The sequence below is a fragment of the Lagenorhynchus albirostris genome, chromosome 6 (genome assembly GCF_949774975.1).
Source record: "Lagenorhynchus albirostris chromosome 6, mLagAlb1.1, whole genome shotgun sequence".
Lineage (NCBI taxonomy): Eukaryota > Metazoa > Chordata > Mammalia > Artiodactyla > Delphinidae > Lagenorhynchus > Lagenorhynchus albirostris.
The window spans coordinates 93,751,785-93,770,129 of NC_083100.1; the positions used below are offsets into that span (position 1 = coordinate 93,751,785).

Genomic DNA, 18,345 nt, shown 5'->3' on the forward strand with positions numbered 1-18,345 from the left:
TGTTACAGATTGAAAATCCAAACATATTAGGAAAAGTGACTTACTCTGAGTCTCGACCTTATCATCAGCAGAAATAGGATGAGACATGCAACCCTAGGCTTCTACATTTTTTGCTTCTTCATTTTTCCTTACATGTGAGTTTTACCATTATTTCTTTTGGAAGAGTTCTTTCATTCTGCACTTAAATATGTGCGTTTAATTCATGTTGCTCCCTCTCCTTATTCCTCTCCCTCCTCCACCACCCCCCACCCCACCTAAATGTCAGAGTACTTTAATAGACTGACTTTGTTATAAGGTTACAGTTGATGACCAGATTTTGGCATAAACACTTAAGTGGTTTTTTTTGTGGTACGCGGGCCTCTCACTGTTGTGGCCTCTCCCGTTGCGGAGCACAGGCTCCGGACGCTCAGGCTCAGTGGCCATGGCTCACGGGCCTAGCCACTCCGTGGCATGTGGGATCTTCCCGGACCGGGGCACGAACCCGTGTCCCCTGCATCGGCAGGTGGACTCTCAACCACTACACCACCAGGGAAGCCCAACACTTAAATTTAATACTCAGAAATTTGCTACTTCTTGAATAGCCTCTTGCATATTTTTAAAAGAACTTTTCTCTCTGTCTTTTACCATCCCCCTCCAAGTAATATTTTTTCAGACGGGATATGTACGCTGCACGGAAGACTTAATACGAGCTCAAAGTCAGCATTTTCCTTCCGGTCCTACCCCTGCAGGCCCTCCCTCCAGTGGTAACACTATCAGTAGTTCCTTCCATCCTCCCTCCTTCCCTTCTTCCCTTTCTTCCTGCCCCCCCTTCTCTCTTTCTTTCTCCCCTCTTCCCTTCTCTCTCTCAATACTAACTGGATCATATTTACCATACTATTTTTCTTTTCCACATACTATTTTGCAGCCTATGACTTACCAGCCTTTCCATATCAGTATATAGATCTATTTCATTTTTTTAAATGATTAGATAATATCTCATTGTATGGAGGTACCATAATTTCTCTAACTGGTCTCTTCTTTAATGATTCAGCATACTATGCAAGTATATCCCTGAATAAAGTCAAAGTATTGGACTTGCTGGATGGTCAAATCACTATTTATATCTACAATAGTGTACAAGTGTAAATTTCTCCAAACTTGCTCCAACACTGTTATCAAATCTTTAGTTTTTATTCATCTTATTCTGTAGGTGAAAAAATGGGTTCTCAAAGTTTTGATTTCTTCATCCCTAAGTATGAGTGACCTTGGCATCTTTTGATGGTTGTTGAATGTACTTTACATATGTGAGTGGGTTATTCAGTTCTTTTCTCCATTTTTCTGTTGGATTGTTTGTCCCTTTTTTTTTTTCCTTTCTGGTAGAAACTTTTCATAAATTGAGGAACTTGGCCTTTAGTCATTTGTATTACAATTCTGGGTTTTTTTTGGTTTCCACGTAGTTCTTTTTGTATTTTCCTTTATGCTTTTTGGATTTGATGTAATGAATTTAAATGTCTACTCTGTTTTTATTTTTATTTCTACACATCTTTTTTCTATCACTTTTATATGTGTTACTTCTTAGTGTGTATATATTTTTTTTGGGGGGGGAGGGTGGGGCATGCCATGCGGCATGTGGGATCCTAGTTCCTCTACCAGGCATCAAACCCACGCTCCCTGCATTGGAAGGATGTAGTCTTAACCACTGGACCACCAGGGAAGTCCCAGTATATAAATATTTGATCTTTCTGGAAATTGACTTCTAGTGAGGGGTGAGGCAAAGACCTACTTGTATTATTTTTCCAAGTGGTTAGTGTAGAGGAGTAAAAAGTTTTCCCTGACCCTCTTAGGGTCCCTGGCTGGCTGTGAAAAGTAAACTGACAAAGACGGATAAACAGGAGTAAAGCATACAAATTATATTGAATTTTTTCATATACATGAGAGCCATCACAAGAGAATGAAGACTCAAGTGACCAGAGCAGGAAGTTTTTATACCTTTCAGACAATCAGACAATAAATTTGTGAAGAATTGACCAGGCAAAGGAGTTTGGGCTAGGAGTAGTAAATGGTGAAAATGTAACTAGGAAGATAAGAATGAAGACTCAAAGAAGTGACCAGAGCAGGAAGTTTTTATACCTTTCAGACAATCAGACAATAAATTTGTGAAGAATTGACCAGGCAAAGGAGTTTGGGCTAGGAGTAGTAAATGGTGAAAATGTAACTAGGAAGATAAGTTTAACTAAGTTTGTTTGTAGATTCCTCTGGTGCCTTCCTGGACTGATAAGAGTCTGTCTCCAGGAAAAGGAAAATTTATTTCCTGCCTTTAGGTGGGAAGGAGGGAGTTTTTTCTGCATTTAGTACTTCTTAATTGCCTTCAGCTCAAAATAATTTTTATGTCAGAGAGGCATATTTTGGGGCAACATATTCTGGTTTCCTTTATTAATTAATTTTCCTAACATCATTAGTTGAATAAACCATTTTTTCCCCCAAAATGCCACCTTTATCACATGCTAAATTCCCATATATGTCTTGCTTCTACATTCTCCCCTGTTTCATTGCTCTGTTTTGAATATTCCTTCGAAGGACCAGACTTTTTTCATAATAATTTGGAAGTAGCCCCTTACCAAAATTCTTTAGGTGATACTTAGGTATTACTACCAATAGTAGTAATCATTCTTCTATTAATTCTTTTGGTTTCTATGTACGTGGTCACATTATTTGCAACTAATACACTTTTTGCCCATCTGTTCTAATGTTTATATTTGTCATTTCTTTCTCCTGTTTCTGATATTGGTGGGAACGTTTTTTCTCCATTAAACATGGTACAGCCTTTTTGGTTGAGATACGTACTTTTTTCTAATGTGAAGAGATTTTCCTTTTAGTAATAGTTAATAATAAAGAGTTTTCTCAAAAATTAAAGTCAAATTTTTTAGTTGCCTTTTCAGCATCTAAGGATTATCATATGACATTTTCCCTTTGATTTATTAACGTTGTGAATTATAGTAACAGACTTTCTTACACTGAAAAGTTTTTTTATTCCTGTACTTGAACTCCTCTTGGTCATGTTATTTATTCTATTAAAGGTCTACTGAATTCTATATTCTTAGTCTCCTTAAAGTGTTTTCTCAATAATCACATGTGAAATTGATCTTTGATTATCTTTTGTGCTGCCTTTCATGTTTTAGTACCCATGTTTTGCTGACTTTTTAAAATAGTTTAAAGAGAATTTAGAAGTTTTTCTCCTTTTAGTACTGTCTGGAATAGTCTAGAAGTATTTCTTCTTGGCCACTCCTTTTAAAATATAGGACAGCCCTCTTGTCCTTCCTCTCAGCACAACCGACAATAGATCATAGAGCAGTAACTTTTTTTTTTCCAGTTTTTTATTTGAAAGTTACTTCGTCTTTACAGAAGAGTTGCGGGAATATGAATAGTACAAAGAACATCCCTATACTCTACTCAGATTTGTCTGTTGATAATACTTTACCCCATTTGTAAAGCTGTGACTTTTAATAAAATTTCCTAGAGACTTGGTTAGAATAAAACTACAACACTAAGGGTGTAGCAGTTAACTGCTAATACTAGAAATAGTATTCTTCAAGCACATTTGCTCAGATCCAGCCTCTCTGTCCATTGCAGAGGCTTCTCACTGCTTCACTTTTTGCTATCCCTCTCATGGGCATCATGAACCGTGCTTTGGAGTAGAGGCTTACTCGAGTTCACTCAAGTGCTTCAGCCTCAACTCAGTGTCTTTGTCTTTAGAGAGAGAAGATTTCTGCCCTGTCCTGCTGCCCTCTAAGGCCTACTTCCTTTCCAGCCTCACATGATCCTAGTGTATTTCCTTCACGGGAAAGCTTGCTTCAATCCATGAGGAAGAGCCAGACCATCAGGGAAGTGTGACAGCACATTTCCCAAAGCATAGCCTCTTCATTCTTGAGTAAAGAGAAGATCAGGCCTGTATGTCCATATTCCTGTGGTCTATTTCCTGCTCCTAGTCCCGTGTGAGACAAGAGCACATGAATGAACACACACACACACACACACACACACACACACACACACACACACACCATTCCCTCTCTCTCTTTCTCTCTTTCCCCTTTAAGAATAAACAATAATTTTCAGATATACCATCTAAACCTCTATATAGGAAAGAAAATTAAGAACATTTAAATACTTCTGCTAAAACATAACACTTCCTTAACAATGATAAATAATAGAACATAGGATTTCAGTCTAACATTTTTCTATGTGGGTTTCTTTACTTAATTTAGTTCCTCATTAAGATTTAAAATCTACATACCTTAAAAGTCCTCCAAAGGGGTATCTTCTAGAACAAATAGGCCACCTATTCTAAAGACAATCCACAAGCTGCTTATAACTGTAAAATTGGCGAAATTTTCTAGTTTCAAAAAATTTTCAATCAGCAGGCATCTTTTGTATACAATTGCTGTATAAAAGCCATCACAATACAAAAAATTGAAACTGAAATTCAGTTTGTCAGTTAGGATCATTGTTATTTAGTTGCTCTTAATTTTATGGAAAAAGACATTTAGAAAACCTAAAATTGTTCTCCTCAGTATAATAGTGATTCATTATTTTGAAAATATTGAAAAAATGTTCTCTTGAAGTTAATGTATTCTTTTTAATTCTTCCTATGTAGTTAACCTAAACAGTTGTATTATTACTGAGTCAAGGCTTTTGTTCCAAGTAGGTGATTTAGGCTTAATCATTATGAAACACTGGACGGTTCCACTTTAACAAATTCTGTGGTAGTTAGAGCTCAGAGCTTTGAACCACCTATATGTACATAATTAAAAAGTTTATTTCTAGGGGAAAAGTAGTTTCAGCCAATTATTTTCCTATTGATAAATTTTATCTAGAGCTCAGCTATTCTATGCTATGTATAATTTCTTTCCTTAATGGGAACATGAAATTACACTAATATACTTTTATTTTTTAATTTGGAATCATGTTTTGTTAGAGTTTGTCCTATCAAACTTTATCTTCTACTGATAGTGCCCAAAAAAGGAACAATCAACAGCAAATATTTAAAAAATAAATACCTAAGAACATTAGCAACTGATTATCTTTCTAATTTGTAGAAATCACCATTAGTCATTTAACTACATGATCTTTTAACAAAGAGATGATGAATAGAAGATTTGGGGTTGTTACCGTGAAAAATAACTAGATAAAAACTAATGGGAATTTCATTTTTTAGGTGAATTCTCCAGCCAGGATAGGGTATTATCTTCAGATAAATCAGATACCTCAATCAGGTATGCAGATTCAGAAATTCATTCTTTTCAGTGATTCCAAGTTAATCAGATTCTGAGATTTTTCATTCAAGCTAACTAAACTCAAGGAAAACTTTTCATTTAGTTCACAATGCCTGCTTATTGATGTATATTGAGTAATGGCTTTCCTTGGCTGTTGTCACCCTAAAGAGGCAGAACGGACTCTTTCACCCAAAATTTGGTTCAGATGTCCAGAATGATGATGCCGCACAGTTGTCAATAGGATGTGAAAAAGTTTATTTACTCACATACTGCTTTCCAGGGAGAGCAGGGTAGGCTCCTAAGCAGGTATGAAAATAGCTGGAGAAAACAAGGAAAGGAGACTGGCTTGGTTTTTTTTACTGGGTTTAGTGTTGCTATGAACATCCCCGTGCATGTATATTTTTGAATTAGAGTTTTCTCCAGTTACATGCTGTGGAGTGAGATTGCTGGGTCACATGGTAACTCTATATTTAGTTTTTAAAGGAACCTCCATACTGTTTTCCATAGTGGCTGCACTAATTTATATTCCCACCAGCAGTGTAGGAGGGTTCCTTTTTCTCCACACCCTCTCCAGCATTTACTATTTGTAGACTTTCTGATGATGGCCTTTCTGACTAGTGTGAGGTGATACCTCATTGTAATTTTGATTTGCATTTTTCCAATAATTAGTGATGTTGAGCATCTTTTCATGTGTCTGTTGGCCATCTGTTTGTCTTCTTTGGAGAAATGTCTAATTAGATCTTCCACCCATTTTTTGCTTTGGTTGTTTGTTTTTTTGATATTGAGCTGTATGAGCTGTTTGTATATTTTGGATATTGTATATTTTTTGGATATTGAGCTGTATGAGCTGTTTGTATATTAATCCCTTGTCGGTCACATCATTTGCAAATATTTTCTTCCATTCTGTGGGTTGTCTTTTCGTTTCTTTTATGGTTTCCTTTGCTGTGCAAAAACTTTCAAGTTTAATCAGGTCGCATTTATTTATTTTTGCTTTTGTTTCCATTACTCTAGGAGACAGATCCAAAAAAATACTGCTGCAGTTTATGTCAAAGAGTGTCCTGCCTGTGTTTTCCTCTGATAAGAGTTTTATAGTATCTGGAAAGACCTACATCCTTGATCTCAGTAGCAGACAATATTAGGAAATTTTGGAAACTAGTTTATCAGTGGGTGCCTGGCAGGCCAACACAGAACACTGTTAGTCACACTAAGTGAAGAGCACCAAAGTCCAGGTAGGCAGGTGATTGGCACTAAGTAAATTTAGCAACAAGCAAAAGGTAAGGACCTGGTGATAGAATCTGAGTCCCAGAGAAAGAATCCTATTTCCCAGGATATCAGGGAAGCAAAACAGACCCCTATTTCTAGAGAAATTGAAATTAAGAAAATGAGTGATGAAATCATGGAAGGAAGCAAAACCAGGGACTCATAACTAGGGCACAGGTTCGTGGTATGGTCTACACACACAAAATAAGGCCATGGCTCAGTTCCTGGAACTGTGCTCATGGTCAGAGTTGTTGCAGGAAAGAAGCAACACTAATGATCTCAAGCCAGGTGATGATCTATAATTCTTAAATTTCTACTGCCTTGGAACTAACTTGGTCCCAGAATTTTGTTTAAGTGGTTTCAGCTCTGAGGATTGGCAGGTTTTGAGGACAAGGAAACATATCAGTCATTATACTCTATATTGGTGCATAATTACTCTTTGGTTCGGATTTACAAAACTAAGTTATGTGAAAGCTTGTTCTTTTCTCTTAGGGCTAAGATTTACCACTAGGTGAATCTTAAATTTGACTCTGCAGGCCTAAAGGTTGGGTTGTGTGCTACTTCTTGGAAAGAGATATAGAATATTAAGGTGTTAAATTATTTAATTTTATAATAAAATATGTAGGGTGCTTTGTGTATGTGTGTGTGTCAGTTCCTAAGTTACCTTAACCTGTTAACAAGCCCTGCCGAACTTATCCTCAATTTTACTCTTAAAATACTAGGTAGAAAAAATGTTTTATCTTCACCTGCATCTTGTTTCAACACTGAAAGCTTTTAGACTTTGTTTTGACTCTGTACTTGAATGTTATGCCTCAAAACTTTGAAATGGTAACTAAAAATATAATTGCTCTTGGACTAAATACTTTTCAGTTACCTTCCTCCCTTTTGTTAAAAATCGTAAACACCTTTCCTGTGCCTTGGTCTTGCCTGTCCCAGAGAATTTAAAGTCCTTGATTTTTATTTAGTCATCCATTCACTCATACCTTCAAATAATGTCTGAGCACTTACTATATGCCAGGTCAGAAACAAAATCACTTCCTGCATTCCATTTACCATGTTTCCATAATGGAAGCTTGCTAAAAGTCCACAACTTTATTTTTCTCTTTTTTCTTTCATTTCACTCAGCATTTAAAACTTATTTTAAATTGTTTTATGTTTCTGTCTTTTTTCTCCTTGAAGAGTCTTGTAAGCAGGGTCTATGTCTTTTAGTCTTTCTCATGGTTCATAATAGTAACTACTTTTTTGGAAAGACAGGATTATTGAGGTATAATTCACCCTTTTAGGTAAATTCACTTTTTTTTTTAATTGAAGTATAGTTGACTTACAATGTTGTGTTAGTTTCATGCACACAGCAAAGTGATTCAGTTGTACTTATACATATGTATATGTATATATCCATTCTTTTTCAGATTCTTTTCCATTATAGGTTATTTTAAGATATTGAATATAGTTCCCTGTGCTATACAATAGGTCCTTGTTGTTTATCTGTTTTATATATAGTAGTGTGTATCTGCTAATCCCAAACTCCTAATTTATCCCTCCCTTCTAAATTCACCTTTCTTAGTGTACAGTTCCATGAGTTCTTCCATGCAGGCATGTAACTGCCACCACAAGATACAGAACAGTTCAGTTAGTCCCCAGATCTTCTCACATGCTGCTGTCCTCCTCCCACCCCACAGCCCCTGGGTGTGCTTTCTGTACCTGTTGTTTCGTCTTTTCCAGAATGACATAAAAATGGAATCATGTAGTACCTAGTTTGGGGGTCTGACTACTTTCACTTAGCAAAATGCATTTGAGATTTTTTTTTTTATTAGAGTATAGTTGCTTTACAATATTGTGTTAGTTTATACTGTACAGCCAAGTGAATCAGCTATACGTATACATATATCCTCTCTTTTTTGGATTTCCTTCTCATTTAGGTCACCACAGAGCACTGAGTAGAGTTCCCTGTGTTATACAGTAGGTTCTCATTAGTTATCTATTGTATTTTATTTTTTTAAAGGAACAAACACTATTTATTTATTTAATAAATTTATTTTATTTTATTTATTTTTGGCTGTGTTGGGTCTTCATTGCTGCACGCAGGCTTTCTCTAGTTGCAGCAAGCGGGGGTTACTCTTTGTTGTGGTGCATGGGCTTCTTATTGCAGTGGCTTCTCTTTGTTGCAGAGCACGGGTTCTAGGCGCGCTGGCTTCAGTAGTTGTGGCATGTGGGCTCAGTAATTGTGGCTCGTGAGCTATAGAGTGCAGGCTCAGTAGTTGTGGCACACGGGCTTAGTTGCTCTGTGGCATGTGGGATCTTTCCAGACCAAGGATCGAACCTATGTCCCCTGCATTGGCAGGCAGATTCTTAACCACTGTGCCATCAGGGAAGTTCTCTATTTTATACATAGTATCAGTAGTGCATATATGTCAATGCCAATCTCCCAATTCATCCCACCCACCCCCCTTCCCCCTTGGTATCCATACGTTTGTTCTCTATGTCTGTGTCTGTTTCTGCTTTGTAAATAAGATTGTCTATACCAGTTTTGTTCCTTTTTTATTGCTAGATGGTATTGCATTGTATAGATTTACCACAGTTTTTATTCATGCACCAGTTGAAGCACATCTGGGTTGTCTCCAGTTTCTGGCTATTATGAACAAAACCACTATAGACATTCATTTAGTAACCAGTTTTTAAATGGGAACAGCTTAGAGATCGGGCAGTGTGATATAACTATGAAAACAATCGAGACAGCAGTGATGTGGGCTTTCATACTACTTTTTCATCCAGTTAACTGTGAACTTCAACAAATAGTTTAACCTCTCTGTACTTACTTCTATTGTAAAATGTGCATGATTTAGGACTTATTCTAGCTTTAAAATTACATGATATTGTACTGTATAGGTATTTACTCTTGTGTTCTCCAAGAGGAGAATTATACAGGGTCACATACATCTTTGTAAAATTAAGTTGTATGAAATCAGTATAACTAATTTTTTTGATATTTGAAATTGAAGTATAGTTGACTTACAATGTTGTGTTATCTGCTATATACCAAAGTGATTCAGTTACATATGTACATATTCTTTTTATATTTTCTTCCATTACAGTTTATCATAGGATATTGAATATAGTTCCCTGTGCTATACAGTAGAACCTTGTTTGAAACCAGTGTAACTACTATTTAAATTAGTGGTCCTTTTGTCTCTAAGTTCAATCACAAATGACTTGAAAATAATATAATTTTCTTAATAAATTTTAAATGTCATGATAATCTTGAGCTCTTTATTAACTGTGTAATCCAGATGATTTTACATTGGAAAATTATTTTGATAATACTTTTAAATAAAATATTTGATAAACATTTTCTTTCAAAATATTTTAGCATTTATTTATTTTTAATTTAGATGGGTCTAGGAAAGACAATTCAGGCAATTGGCATCGCTTACTTCTATAAGGAGGAATGGCCACTTTTAATCGTGGTCCCTTCATCTCTGAGGTACCCTTGGACAGAAGAAATAGAGAAATGGATCCCAGAGCTGGGTCCAGAAGAAATCAATGTTATCCAGAATAAAACTGATGTTGGGTAAGAACAACTTTTTAATCTTTAAGAAAAGAAAAGCCCTCCTGTGTGTATTTAGCATATAGCCATGTTTAGAATGAGATTATCACAGAATTTGGAATGAAGAGAGTAATATGGCGAATTTTATTTTACACTTTAAAATATGAATTATTTATCTAAAACCCAACTGTGTATTTGATGTCATAAGCTCCTTTATGGTATATTTTTAAAGTAAATGTAAAGTATACATGCTTTAAAAATATATGAATATACCTATGCTGTATATACCTTAAATTTACTTTAAGCAGACTATTTTAGGGTTGAAAAACAAATTTTACAACTTTTCAAGGATCAACTTGAAGATTTTGAGCTTTTATTATCAGCAACTATGGCTGGGTTTGCTTTCTAAGTTGTTAGTATGCAAGTTTTATGTATAACTGAAAATTAATGTTAGGCAATTTTACTTTTTTATTTTAATTTATAATTTTAATATTTTCTATATTGAAAATGTTTATTTTGTGGTTATTTGAAGTCCTTACTCTAAAAATCAGTCATAGTATAGCTACTGTATTTTTCTCCTTTTGTTTTCTAGCCATTGGAAAAACCAATCAATTTGAATAAACCAATCAATTTGAATATTAATAATTTATTACACTGAGTTTCTGGGTGAATCATGCAAATTATCATGTTCTCAGAAGTTGAAAATTACCAATTTCTCATCCACAAATAAAAAACGATGTACCTACTAGAAATAAATGTTAATACTTAGATTTTTTTGTGCGTGTGTGGTAGTATTCTACTATATTGTATTCTCTAAGGTTGTAAACATAAAGAGTGTTTGTAGAAATAAAGGTGGCCTTTGTAAATGTGGAAGGAGGACCCAGATAAAATAGATGGCAGCCTTTTTCTCTTTCAACCTTGGAACTCTAATTCAATGAAATATGTCTTCCTGGGCCGAAGAAAATTTAGACCCTATTTGCATGGTCAAAATAAAATGTATGCAATAATTATAAATTTTCTCTCTTACAATAAAACTGCATAAAATTTAAGACAAGAATTTAGAGAATGTAGAATTTATTAAGGCCTTTATAGTCATTTTCTGTAGGCTATACCTTATTTAAAAGTTAAATTTAAGTATTTTTAAAATATTTCTCCTCTATCATTTTTAATAGCATTTAGGTCTTCTAATTTTTATTGTTATTTTGGAAATATATTGCGATTAAATAGTGGCTAGTATTTTTATTTAAATAATAGTTGGGATATGTTTGATAGTACTACAACCCTACAGTGTAACTTTTCTGCAGGACGTTAGCTAAGGGCAGAAAAACTTACCCAATGTCTTCCAGGTACTTAAAGAAAACAGCTTTAGGTATATAGCAACATGTGGCAACATGTATTTTCTGCAAATACATATACCTCCTTTTGTCATGCCAGTTATTCCTGGACTGTCCACTAGTCAAGATGTGGCAGGATAGCAGCTACAGTGACCTTTGAAGCCCTTGTCTTCTGTATATTGCTCTTAGTATATCTAAGTGATATTAACCCTAAAATTTTCTTCTGCAGCTTTTTCTGGTATTTGAGTACAGTAGGAAATTCTTAAGACTCTATATTAAGTAGATTTATCCAGGAATTAAATGTAGTTGTCCTTAAGAAAAAAAAATTCATGTTAGTACTGGCTCTTTAGGAGATCTGACTTTTCTGTTAGAGAGTAGAGAACTGCAGAAGACTGACACTGTCATGCGTTTTTCACTGGTGATATAGAAAACACAAGAGTGATATGTTTTATTGTTAATGCATTTATTTGTATAATTATTTCATTCTACAAACTCATTGGGAGCGTAGCATTGTACATACAAAGCTGAAAAAGACACATTTCCTGTCCTCAGCCCATCTTATGATATAATAAGGGAAATAAATATATAAATGAATAATTTCATTACAGTTTGATAAAGAATATTATAGATACGTGAATTATAGAGATAGTCCAAAAGATCAGAGATAACTTTAGCCCAATGTGTCTCTGTGTGAGGTGGTACCCTCCTCCTCTTTTCCCCACACTCTGTCACCCCAGGCCAGGACCTCACTTGTTGTCAAAATGACAAGGACTCTATTGGCCTTTAATGGGAGGGTTCAAGAATGTGAAATGCCCTGAAGTGTTCTGGACAGACCTGTAATACTAAGTATCATCTTGCTCGAAATCACAACAGCACCTCAGCTGAAAAACACTGCTATCCTGTTTGTGGGAAGGCTTCATTGAATAGTTAACTAATCTTTGAGTATCTACTTTTTTTATGCATGATTCTAGGTGCATGGAAGCAAATATTCTCAGAAAGTAATGTACTTATCCTAGTAAATGTGGCTACCTGGATGTCAAAATATTCCAAAGACCAGTTAACCAAAAATTTGGTTTTGTTAACCAAATTTAAAACTTGGATTCTGATTTGTCATATTTGAAGATGGTAAAATCTTAAGAGATACTGGGTTTCAGCGGTAGTACCATCTCTTCTTATTTTTCCTCTTCTTTCTCCTCTGTATTTCTTCCCAAAGAAATGTATTTTTTTAATGATAAATTGGTTACTAAAATATTTTTAAAGTACATGGATTTTCTTTCCTAGGAGAATATCGACCAGCAAAGTGACAGTTCTGGGTTATGGTCTTTTAACCACAGATGCAGAGACTTTGATAGATGCACTGAATAATCAGAACTTCAAAGTAGTTATTGTAGATGAATCACACTACATGAAGTCCAGAAATGCAACTCGCAGCAGGATTTTATTGCCAGTAGTACAGAAAGCCAAACGAGCCATTCTTCTTACAGGAACTCCAGCACTTGGAAGACCTGAAGAGGTATTAAAATCCTTATACTCTGGGCTTTAAAAAAAGAATTGAATCAATCACTGTTTTTTGCAGTTTTTAATTTTAAATCAGATGCCTCAAAGGCCATAAGAGCACATTGGGAAATTCTAGGTATCTATTTATAGTTAAATATATCTTTTACCATGACTGTTTTTATCTGTTTACATGTGAACCATAGCCATGCTTGCAGGTATATATAAAAAATAGTTTTTACCGTCATTATAAGATTTTCATATTTAGTACACATTTGTAATATTCTTCACACTTGTGTTCTTATGGTTCTTCTATGGTCTCAGTTTTCATTTATCTAGTTTATTTTACATTATAAGCTCCTTATGACTGGTGTTGAATCTACTTTGTATCTTTTATACTGTGTTACATAATTTCTCTCTGTTCCTCTTTCGCTTCAAAATCCACATTTCGGAAGGTAGACAGAAAATAGAACTTATATGAAGACCAGATAGGGTATCCACTTTGAATGGAGGGATAAGGCATTTGTTGGATTCCCTATTTAGCTTTTACAACTCTAAGAGGCAGATGGGGTATGGAGGGCTGAGAGGAAGAAATGAAGGGTGAAACACTCTAAGGGTCAGTGTAACCTAGGGAAGCACTGTCTATTAAGGTACACTTAGTCATAGAAAAAAATATGAGCCTATTGTCTGGTAGGGTTGTTGTAAGACATAAAGGAAATATTGCTTCGAAAGTACCTTGTCATGTGCCATAGTAAGCACTCAACTAAGGGTGTCCATTGTTATTTTTGATTCTTAAGCCAAGCCTGAGAAACAGCTATTGCATCGCGTCTCTACTAGTATTACCAAGGCTCTGCTTTTGTTCTCCACCCTGGGAGTCTTCTGATATACACATAACAGTACATAGACTGTGATGGTAAAATTCTCAATTTTACCTTTTATATTTTTGCTCTGGATACTCACTGGAAGTGGGAGAGTGGACCCCAAGTAATTTACTTATGTTCCAAAATTATGTCGCTGAATAATGGGGTTTATTATGTCTTAATATAAAATGTATCATTTAAGAAGGAGGATGTATAAAAGATATATGTATTTTAAATGATAGTAGTAAAATGAATACTCACTTACTGATTACCTACCGTAAGAAAGAGAGCACTGACAATACGGTAGTGGCCCTTGTGTCCCATGTGATTACATGCCAGTCCCTTCACTCCTCACCCAGGATAGCCACTATTCAAAGCAAGGGTAATTCCTGGTTTTGTGGATCACGATGGTTATACAAATTGGGGATGTTTGGGACTCTTTAAGAAAAAACTATAAAATTACAAGTTCTAAATTAGGAGTTCTGAAATTGGTATGAGTCCTCCAACTTTGTTTTTCTTTTTCAAGATGTGTTTGGATATTCTGGGTCCCTTGAATTTCCATATGATTTTTTTTGTAGAACTTGGCATTTTTTACAGAGAATCCAGCTTAGATTTTCATAGGTGTTGTGTTGAACCTGCAGATCACTTTGGAGTGTATTGCCATGTTAACAGTATTAAGTCTTCAAATCATGAACATGAGATATCTTTCAGTTTATTTAGGATTTAATTGTTTTCCAACAGTGCTTTGTAGTTTTAACAGGATAAGTCCTATGCTTCTTTTGTTAAATATTTTATTCTTTTTGATACTGTTGTCAATAGAATTGTTTTCTTAATTTCATTTGTAGAATGTTCATTGCAAGTATGTAGAAATACAATTGATTTTTATGTATTGATCATGTATCCTGAAACCTTGCTGAACTCATTTATTATTTCTAGTAGTTTTTAGTGGACTCCTTAGGATTTTTTGTAGACAGGATCATATATACGTTGCTTTAATTGCCCTGGCTAGAACTTCCAGTACAATTCTGAATGGAAATGGCAAGTATGGCATCTTTATTTTGTTCCTAATCTTAGGAGGAAAGCCCTCAGTCTTTCACCTTTAAGTACTACCTGTGTTACCTGTGGCTTTTTGTAAATTTCTTTTATCAGTTAAGTTCCTTTCTACCTCTTGCTTATTGAGTGTTTAATCATGAAAGGATATTGAGTTTGTCAAATGCTTTTTCTGCATTTATTGAGGTACTTATATTTTTTTTTGTCCTTTATTCTATTGATAGGGTGTATTATAATCATTGATTTTCAGATGTTAAACCAACCTTGCATTCTAAGATAAATCTCACTTGGTCATGATATATAATCCTTTCATATGTTGCTAGATTCAGTCTGCTAATATTTTGTTGATGATTATTGTGTCTATATTCATAAGAGATATTGATTTGTAGTTTTTTTTTAAATTATATCTTGGTCCAGTTTTGTTATTAAGGTAATACTGGCCTCAAAGAATGAGATGGAAAGTGTTCCTTCCTCTTCTATTTTTTAGAAGAGTTTGCAAAACATTGGTATTACTTCTTTTTTAAATATTTGGTGAATTTGATGGTGAAGCTATATGGGCCTGAACTTTTCTTTGTGAGTCGATTTAGGTTAACAACTCATTCTCTTCATTGAATAATGTCCATTCAGATTGTTTCTTTTTGAGTCAGTTTTGGTACTTTGTGTCTTTTTAGGAATTTGTTCATTTCATCTAAGTTACCTAATATATTGGCATACTATTGTTCATAGAATTCCCTTATAATTTTTTGTATTTCTGTGAGGTTGATAGTGATGTCCCCTCTTTCATTCCTGATTTTAGTAATTTGAGCCATCTCTCTTTTTTCCTTGGTCGTTGGAGCTAAAGTTTTGTCAATTTTGTTGATCTCTCCAAGAACCAACTTTTGGTCTCATTGATTTATTTCTCTGTTGTTTTCCATTCTCTATTTTGTTCATTTCCATTCTAATCTTTGTTATATTATTCCTTCTGTTTGTTTTGGGTATAGTTTGCTCTTCTTTCCAGTGTTTTAAGGTTAAAAATTAGATTATTAATTTGAGAGCTTTCTTCTTTCCTAATACAGACATATACAGATATAAATTTTCCTCTAAGCACTGCTTTCATTGCATCTCATTTTTGGTATGTTATCTCCTCAGTTTCATTTATTGCAAAGTCTTATCTAATTTCTAAATAATTTCCCTTGTGATTTCTTTTTTGAACAATTTGTTATTTAGGAGTATGTTGTCATATAAAAAGGATGTAAAGCAACAAAGCCACTTTGGAAAACACTTTGACAGTTCCTTAATAAATTAAAAATCAAATTACTATAGTACCTAGCAATTCCATTCCTAGGTATATACCCAAGAGAATTGAATATACAGCTGTTCATAGTAGCATTATTCATGATATCCCAAAAGTGGAAAAAAGCCATTGTCCATAACTGCTGAATGGATAAACAAAATACAGCCATAAAAGAAGTAAAGTACTAATATACTCTACAACATGGGTGAACCTTGAAGACATTATGCTAAGTGAAAGCCAGACACAAAGGCTACATATTTTTTTATTCTATTTCTATAAAATGTCCAAAATAGGCAAATTCTTGGAGATGGAAATATATTAGTGGTTGCCAAGACCAGAAGAGAGGGGAAATGGGAAATGACTAGTAATGGGTATAGATTTTATTTTTGGAGTGATAAAAATGTTCCAGAATTAGATAGTGGTGATCGAGGTACTTTTTTTTTTTAATATTTGTTTGTTTGTTTGTTTGTTTATTTATGGCTGCGTTGGGTCTTCATTGCTGTGCACAGGCTTTCTCTAGTTGCGGCGAGCAGGGGCTAGTCTTCGTTGCGGTGCACAGACTTCTCATTGTGGTAGCTTCTCTTTTTGCAGGGCACGGGCTCTAGGCACGTGGGCTTCAGTAGTTGTGGCACGCGGGCTCAGTAGTTGAGGCTCGCAGGCTCTAGAGTGCAGACTCAGTAGCTGTGGTGCACGGACCTAGTTGCTCCACGGCATGTAGGATCCTCCTGGACCACGACTCGAACCCGTGCCCCCTGCATTGGCAGGCAGACTCCTGACCACTGCACCAGCAGGGAAGTCCCTGGGGCACATTTTGAACATACTAAAAGCCACTGAATTTACACTTTAAAAGTGTGAACAGTAAAAGTGGTATATGAATTTATATTTCAATAAAGCTGTTGTTTTTAAAAAGCATATTAACAGTGAGACACTACTATGTGCATTCTATTAAAGTTATAAAAATGAAAATATTTTATGATACTATTGATGGGAGTATAAATTGGGACCATCTTTTTACAGTGCAGCATAGTAACATCTATCAAATTTTTAAAAACATATACCTTAAACCCACCTGTTTCATTTCTAAAAATGTACCCTATAAACCCATCTAATATAAATGCAGATGGGGAATGGATGGATGGATGGATGGATAGATAGAGAGATGATTGATAGATGTAGATGTAGATACATATACGTACACCTACATATATTTACGTATTTGCACTCATACACATAGACTTACACCAAGTTATTAATTTTTGTAACTGCATAAAAGCTAGAAACAGTCTATATGTCCATTATCAGGAGACCTTTAAAATATTTTCCAGTACGTCTACATAATAAAGAGTTGCTATGCAGCCTTTAAGCAGTATTTATTATTATTATTATTATACATTGCTTATATAATTTTTAAAACTAAGTAAAATTAGGTATATATGTACTTTAATGATGTCTAAGACATGTTTTGAGGGACAAAATTCGAGTTGTGTATGTTATATGATCCTCTTTGTCTGAATAGAAGAGAATATACAAATATGCATATATAGGCATACAAAATATAGAAATGTATATTGAAGAAAAGGATAGCAGTTATTCCTGAAGAATAGGATGGCATGGTTGGGTGGATGGAGTGGAAGGAGGAGCCTTGATGAAAAAGAGATAGATTTTCTTTTCTACTTTTTACTATTTCATTAACTGGATTTATCGTAGTAACTAATTTACTTGAAAATATTACAACATATTGAGAACACTTGTATTGTTACAGCTTTTTATGCAGATTGAAGCTCTCTTTCCACAAAAATTTGGAACATGGACCGAGTATGCCAAAAGATACTGTAATGCACATGTCAGGTAAGACAAACTATTTTCTGTAAGTTTCAATCCTCACATATTTACCATGAACATTAAGCTCTGTTAGTTATTCTTTGTTCCAATGTTTTTCAAGCTTGTGGTAGTTATGGAATAATTTGAAGTAAAATCTTGGGTGGATGACCCATATATAAAATAAGTAAAAGGAGTAGATAATGGCAGTTTGTCTTTCTTTATTTTTTACCTTTCAAGTATTTCATTTTTAAAATTATTTATTTTTATTGACTAGATGGATGTGCACATTGCACAAAAATGAAAAGTAAGTGCCCATTCCACCTGTGTTTCTCAGTTAAACATTCTCTTCTGGAGAAGGAGTATCCTTCTGGAGATACTTTATATGTGAAAAAGCACATGTGGTTATGTGTGTATAATGTTATTTCATTTTATTTCTACATATATAGTATTGTAATGT

The 18,345-nt window shown here is 34.6% G+C and overlaps 1 protein-coding gene across 1 annotated transcript in view; it reads left to right on the forward strand.

Moving 5' to 3' along the window:
• The window catches only part of ZRANB3 (zinc finger RANBP2-type containing 3), a 269,676-nt gene that overhangs the window by 133,249 nt on the left and 118,082 nt on the right, over positions 1-18,345 (forward strand). The window contains exons 4-6 of the mRNA XM_060152984.1: positions 9,902-10,080; positions 12,672-12,903; positions 17,830-17,915. Of these exons, the coding sequence (XP_060008967.1) occupies positions 9,902-10,080; positions 12,672-12,903; positions 17,830-17,915 (497 nt within the window). The remainder of the gene's footprint in view (positions 1-9,901; positions 10,081-12,671; positions 12,904-17,829; positions 17,916-18,345) is intronic.